This window comes from Strix aluco, chromosome 9, assembly GCF_031877795.1.
Source record: "Strix aluco isolate bStrAlu1 chromosome 9, bStrAlu1.hap1, whole genome shotgun sequence".
NCBI classification, from domain to species: Eukaryota; Metazoa; Chordata; class Aves; order Strigiformes; family Strigidae; genus Strix; species Strix aluco.
Window position 1 is genome coordinate 17,138,038 of NC_133939.1, and position 7,181 is coordinate 17,145,218.

Consider the following 7,181-nt stretch of genomic DNA (forward strand, 5'->3'; position numbering starts at 1 on the left):
ATAGTATTAGCAACAAGTGCTCTTTTTCCCTTAATCTCATCATATTCTGGGAATCCTGGTTGTTGCCTGGAATAATCACATGCTCTGTTTAGTCGTAACACGCTCTGGCAATCTCAGGCACCTGGTGCAGTACCTAAGCTGACTTGTCAAAGCATCAGCCCCCTGCGCAGGATTCAGACCAGCAGCTGAAGCCTGTAGAGCAGGATCATTGCCTTTCCTGGTGTTGTATTGTTTGTTATGGGTATTTTCCGGCCAATTCATCACATGCTGTCTGCTAGGTCAGAGCTGTGTGGAGCTCAGTGGTCCACCTTGCTGTGCTGGAAACCTCCAAGGGCTGCCCGAGCCCAGGCAGGAGCATGGCCCAGCGAGCTCTGGCTGATGCGTGAGTGATCAGGGCAGTGATTTGCACCAGTGGCAGATAGCAATGCTTGACTTGTAATTCTGCAAACACCTGCTCCCACATTTGACCTGTCCGCACACAGTCCAAAGCTACTGGCAGAGCAATCAGGCTGCCTTTGCTCTACCTTTGCAGGCCCATCCCTGAGAAAGCTGCGGCGGGATGGGGCTGCTGGCTGGTGGGGAGCAGAGTTTCAGAGGCTGCGCTGCTCTTTGCACAGCCACACGGCTCAGCTGCATCAGGGGCTGATTCACCATCCCCAGCTGTAGAGCTGAGTTAGCGCTGATGGATGGAGCCCAACTGACGGGGAAATACACGTCTCTGCCGACAGCCTGAGCTGGGGCCGGGCTGTGCTCGGTGGGATGCTGCACCTCCTCTGCAGGGAGCAGCCCTGGCACAGGGGCTGGCATCAGTCCCAGTGCTGAGCAGAGACCACAGAGCAGTTTGTCCTCTACTGATGGGAGCAGTGCCTGGGACAGGAATGGCCTCACGGCAGTCAGCAGAGGCTGCCTGTCCCACAGAGGCCTTTCCCAAAGCCCTGTGCTTCTCCCGGGCTGCCTCCCCATCAGCTGGCAGTAGGCTTTTCAGCTTGGCAAGCAGCTACTGTTTCAAAGGAAAATCATTAGCAGCTCAGCCCTGTACTTGAACCTATTGCAGAGGAGGTCTCGCTCTCTCCTCCTCTCCTCATCCTAGGGAGGTGTTCCTTCAACCTTGCTGTGCAGAAAAGATAATGACCTTTTTCTTCTCACATGCACTTGTTCTCATTTGCAGGTCCATGTATGCTGCTACAGGGAGGGCACAGCGGTTAAGCACACATGAATAGCCTCACACTAGCACTGCAGACATCTGTATGATTTTTTTTCAATGGTGCCCTACCAAAATATCCCAGGCACAAAAGGATTTGGACCTTACATTTACAGCTAATGATCTGTACAGGCCTCTAAGGAAACCACACAGTAGCCCCACTAATGGCTTCAAGGGGAAATGCTTCAGGCCCTGGCTGTTGCTGGTGCTGCTCAGGGAATTGTGCTTTCAGCTCCGGCATGTGATAAAACCTTTTCCTTACTGCTGCAGACATGATGGCTCTTCTGGAGAGAGGAAAGGCATTGACTGAGCTAACGCTGTTAACCGCCTTCAAGCTCACACAGAGGATGTAAAGCAAACACCGCCCAGCCATTCAGCAGCTGGGGTTAGCTCAAACCAGCCTGTGAATCCCCCAGCCTGTTCTGCTCTCCGGGCCGTATCGCTGCCCCGCTCCCAGCACTACTGGCTCCCTCCACCCCAGGAGCCAGCAGGCAGTGACAGAGAGCCCTGGGCACAGACCTGGGGCACTCCTCATCTCCAGGGCACGGAAGGTCCCCCACTGCGGGCAAGGCAGCCTTGCAGCCCCCACCCTGGAGAAAGCACTGCAGGATAAGCTTTCCCCGGTGTTTCATTTCCCCCTCATCACCTGCCCCTTCTCTCCCTGGGAAAGGCAAGGGGAGCTTTGCCCGAGAAAGAGCAGCAAGATGCACTTTTGCAAGGCGTGTCTCAGCGGTGCCAGCCTGAGTGTGCTCAAATCCAGCAGCGGCCACTATCACCTCCTGCATCTCGCTGCCCATCACGGGCTGCATGTGATCTGGGCAAGAAGGTGCCCATTCTGAGGGGGGCTCCCCCCTCTCACCATGCAAACCACCCCAGCGTGCCTCCCTCCTCAGACTGACTCACTGAGGTAAGGGTAAACGCTTCTCGCCAGTGCGGTGGCAGATTTTGCAATCTGTTTTAATGAGGTATTTACAAGTTCTTCAGAGGCTGGCTCCTTGCACAAGGAGTGGGGCCTGGCCCCAGCAGCTGGTTGGGCTTTTCCTTGACATTCCCCCAACTTGCCCAATTGCAGCACAGGCACAGTGGAAAACATTTAGACATCAGAAATGCCAGATTAATTATCTCTTAATTGATACCTCCACTTGGGGACAAATGAAACCGGAACATCTCCACTGCCCAGGGAGCCTGCCACTTACAAACAGATTTACAGCTAAAAATACCGTGGCAGTCCCGTGGCTAATCAACTTCGCTCCTTACCCTGGGTGAGGTTATGAAATTGTCTCAGGCTGGCACTGCGAGGGACCAGCCGCCGCTGCGGTGCCCGAATGCAAACCCTGCGAGGGCTGTGCCGTGCTTCCAGCGCGCTGCCAGGCAAGGGGCAGCGAGCCCCAGGCGTGAGCCCCACGGCAGCCTCAGAACCGTGCAGTTCGGCATCTCGACCCTACAATCCAGCCAGAGAGCCCCAATATGAGGCAGAGCCCCCCGACACGTGCCTGCCCATCATTAGAAGCTGCAGAGAGAAAACCTCATCCCTGCGTCTTGTAAGAGACCTCAAGTGCCCAGTGCGTTTCCTCGCAGCGTAAGATTTCCAGTTGTCTCAGGAATCCCACTCAGTGCTTGCGAGGGCCTTTCTGTGCGGTGCCCTCCTGCAGCTACCACACAGCCCGAGGGATCTCTCTTCCCCCCCATCTCCTTACAGGAACACACACACAAGAGAGGCCAAATTGCCACAGCGACCTGTTTCTTTTAAATTACTGTCATCTTTATTTTTTTCACGTATGTGCAAACAGAGGAGATCGCAATGGTGGTGTTCTTAAAAATAACAAAATGTATTTGCATACATTTCCCTATGTACAGGTGAACAGCCACAAGTAGAGTTTTCTTTTGCACAGCAAAAGATCTAGAGCATTGAGACCAGGGACAGGGCCAGGGCCCAAAAAAAGGGTCTAACTTAAAAATAATAATAATAAAAAAAAAATTCACAACAGTGCAAACCTCTCGGACACGACAGCACGATGGAGTGACTTTAATGGAGAAATCGGCGGGGGGGGCCCTCTCGGATGTGAGATTTCTGACTGTAAACAAGGCGCAACACCTCCCTCCCGCCGCCCTCCCCGGGGAAAGCTATTCCAGGAATTTGGCAGATCTTCAAGGGCTGAGCCGGAGGTAAACAGCCCGCGGCCGCCTCCCCTCCAAGGGCCACGGCGGGATGGGGCCCGGCTCCGGCGGCCACCGGCACCGGGAGGGGCGGCCGCTCCCCGGGATGCTGCGGGACGCGGGGGTACCGCAAGGAACCAGGGCGCCCGGAGGGGCCCCGGGGCGCTCCCGGAGGGGCCCCGGTGGAGCCGTGCAACCTCGGCGGGGCCGGAAGGGATCCGGGGCGCCCCGGCAGAGCCGTGCACACCCCGAGGGGACCGTCCACTCCCGGCGCGGCCACGGTGCGCCCCGGTGGGGCCGTGCAACCTCGGCGGGGCCGGAGGGGCCCCGGTGCGCCCCGGCGGGGTCCCGCGCGCCCGGAGGGGACCGCACACCCCCGGCGCAGCCCCGCGCTCAGCCGGTCTCGGGGTCGCCGGGGGGCGGCTGCTCGGCGCCGTTGCAGGGCGGGGCGGCGCCGTCCGGGCCGTTGCTCTCCAGGGAGGACTCGCTGCCCGTGCTCTCACCGGAGAGCAGCCGGCGGACTCGGAGGTCGGCGCGCAGCGAGCGCAGGTCGTTGCCCAGGCTGAGCTCGCCCAGGTCGCGGAGGAGCTGGCCCAGCTCCGGGCCCTCGCCGCGGCCGGCGCTGGCTCGCAGCAGCTCGCCCTCGGGCTCGCCCAGCGCCTCCAGGATGTCCTCGCAGTCGCAGTGCATGGCCCGCTCCTCCTGCTCCTCGCCCAGCAGGTCCTCCGTGATGGAGCCCAGCTTGGGCGCGCTGCGGCTCCGCTCCACCGGCGGCTTGTAGCAGCACTGCCCGTTGAGCAGCTTGCGCAGCGGCACCAGCGGGATGCTCTGCTCGCCCACCAGCTGCTGCTGCTGGTGCCGCGCGTCGTCCCGCTTCTTCAGTCGGCGGAACTCGGCCAGCGCCGTGGCCGAGGTCTGGTAGAGCAGCAGGGCCATGGCCTTCGCCTTCTCGGGCTTGGAGACCAGCACGGCGTGGCAGCGCAGCATCACCGCCTTGTGCTTCAGCTCGTGGCGGTAGATCCAGGCGAAGACGCGCGGCAGCCGCGGGTCGGCCACGCAGTAGGTGACCCGGTGCAGCAGGTAGAGGTGGCCGGGCCGGCGCAGCCCCTTGTCCTCGGCGTGGGCCATGCGGATGCCCTGCGCGCTGATGGTCAGCTTCATCTTGGTGCCCTGCCGGCCCGCCTCGCTCTTGCTCCAGATCTTGCAGACGGCCAGGTCGGTGCAGCCCTCGCCCTTGGACTGGATGGTGGTGGCGTTGCCCAGGTAGAGCACGGTGTACGTGGGGTCCTCGCTGGTCACGCGGAATTTCCGCCGCTTGGAGCGGAACATGCTGCCCACGCGGTGCAGGGCGCTCTCAGGGCAGGCGCGGGCCAGCGAGGTGAGCGCCGAGTAGTGCACGCTCACCGCGTAGCCCTTGGGCTTGCTCTGCCGCCGCGCCTCGCCCGCCACCAGCTCCACCTTGCTCCGCTTCCAGGGCAGCATCGCCCCGCCGAGCGGCGGCTAGGCGCCGCGCCGACGGCTCCGGGCGCGGGGGGGCATGCCACGGCGGCGGCGGCGGCGGCGGCTGGGCTGCCCGCCCGCCTCACATCCTTGCGGGCGGCCGGCCGCCGCGGCCCTAGATATAGGCGGGCGCCGGCGCTCCGCGGGCGCGGAGAGGGGAGGCCCCGCGCACCGAGGGCGGAGCGCCCGCTGCCCGCGGCCCGCCGAGCCGCCGCCGCGCTGCTCGCCGCCCGCCCGCCGCCGCCGCTCTGCGCCGCCCGCCGCGGCGCCCCGGCCCCGGCCCCGGCCCCGCCGCGCCGTGGGGCGGGCAGGGGGCGGTGCCAGCCCGCCCGGGCGGCCCCCAGCACCCCCCCGCCCACTTCCCGCTTTGCCCCGCGGCCCCCAGCGGGGGCACCGGCTGCTGCCGCCCCGGCCGTGGGCGAGCTGGGCGCCGCGGGGACCCGGCCCGCCGTGTGTCGTGAGTGTTCCCGTCCCCCCGTCCCCCCCTCCCCGCGGCCTCCCGCCCCGCTCCCCACGCCCCGGTGCTCACGCGAGAGCCATCCCCACGGCCACGCGTGGCGAGTGGGTGCCTCCGCGCTCTCCTGCAGCCTCCCGCAGCAGGGGCGGGGAGGATGGAGAGGGCAGCCGGGGGAGGGGGGAACCGGCAGCTCAAAACCTCCCAAACTGAATAAAATCCCAAGGCCAGTGCACGGCCCCACACTCCGGGAGTCCCCACACCCGGGAGAACCCAAACCCCGGCAGCCTTCCCGGCCAGGGCGTGCCGTGGAGCAGTCCCACTCTTGCAACATAATCTTCCCTTTGATTTGGTTAGTCCGGCTCTGAGAGCCGAAGGGCCTGCAGCAAATAAAAGCTATTATGTATGAGTAATGCTTTGCTCTTTATTTATACGCAGCAGCCGAATAACAAGAAGCTGTCTTGTAATTTCTTGCTGGGGTTGCTCGAGTACAGTCACAGGCGTAATGAGAAAGTTGGTCTCTGTGTCGTTGTTACAGCTTCTCGTGTCATGTATCATATCCTCTGCCAGAAAGAATAGGAATTCCAGGGTTGCAGAGAACAGCACTTCGTCAGGGTTTCAGTAAAAGGGGAGCGGTACGTACTTGTGCAGTAAAATACGTAAATACCTGCTTAAATTATTTGACAAATCATTCCTAGAGTTTGGATCAATTAAAACAAACCTGTGTATCGTTATCGTTATTATCATTCTTCTTATTATTATTACATTATGCCATCTAGCAGATTACTTGGGAACTGCAAGTAACCACAGTGACCGGCATCAGATTATTAAAAGCACTTGCCCGTTTGCTTAACATTTAAAAAATACCCCCTCGGTGGAGGGCAGCGTCGGCAGCGCCATCCCCTGAGGCTGCTCAGCCACAGCTGGTACCAGGGGATGCCTGAGCGCATCTATGCTTTCCAGAGGCCGGTGGTGGGTGTGGATCTGTAACGTGCCGCATTTCCTGTCTCTGGCGACTCTAGTGCAGCACTTTTGCAGCGTTAGGAAGGCTGTTGCTGGCCCAGAGAAGTGAATGTATTAATGATCCCATTTTCCAATGTGAAAACTGCAGTCAGAGAGTTGCATGGGCCGGGCGTGCACCGGTCAGCACATAGGAGCTGTTGCATGGCTGGGGCAAGCTGGCCAGGTCCCTTGGCATAAAGCCCAGCACCCACTGAGATGCCCGTTTGGGCTCAGCACCGTGCTGGACCAAGCCCTTCGCCCCTTGGCTGGACAATCACACTCAAAGAGTTGTGGTCAATGGCTCGACGTCCAAGTGGAGAGCAGTGACGAATGGCGTTCCTCAGGGGTTGGTGTTGGGACCGGCGCTGTTTCGCATCTTTGGGAACATGGACAGTGGGATCGAGTGCACCCTCAGCAAGTTCGACAATGACACCAAGCTGTGTGGCGCGGTCAACACGCTGGAGGGAAGGGATGGGCCATCCAGAGGGACCTGGACAGGCTGGAGAGGTGGGATGTGCAAACCTCATGAAGTTCAACAAGGCTAAGTGCAAGGTCCTGCACATGGGTCGGGGCAATCCCAAGCACAAATACAGGCTGGGCAGAGAATGGATTGAGAACAGGCCTGTGGAGAAGGACTTGGGGGTGTTAGTTGGTAAGAAGCTCAACATGACCCGTCAATGTGCACTTGCAGCCCAGAAAGCCAACCGTACCCTGGGCTGCATTGAAATAAGTATGACCAGCAGTTCGAGGGAGGTGATTCTCCCCCTCTACTCCACTCTTGTGGGACCCCCCCTGCAGTGCTGTGTCCAGCTCTGGGGCCCCCAACATCAGAAGGACATAGACCTGCTCGAGCGGGTCCAGAGGAGG

General features: G+C 60.7%; 1 protein-coding gene across 1 annotated transcript; it reads right to left on the reverse strand.

The window, feature by feature from the left end:
- Window positions 1-2,941: 2,941 nt before the first annotated feature.
- On the reverse strand, window positions 2,942-5,081 carry FAM43A (family with sequence similarity 43 member A). The gene has a single exon (XM_074833917.1). The coding sequence runs from the start codon at window positions 4,838-4,840 to the stop codon at window positions 3,752-3,754; it is 1,089 nt and encodes a 362-aa protein (XP_074690018.1). The 5' UTR covers window positions 4,841-5,081; the 3' UTR covers window positions 2,942-3,751.
- Window positions 5,082-7,181: the final 2,100 nt, after the last annotated feature.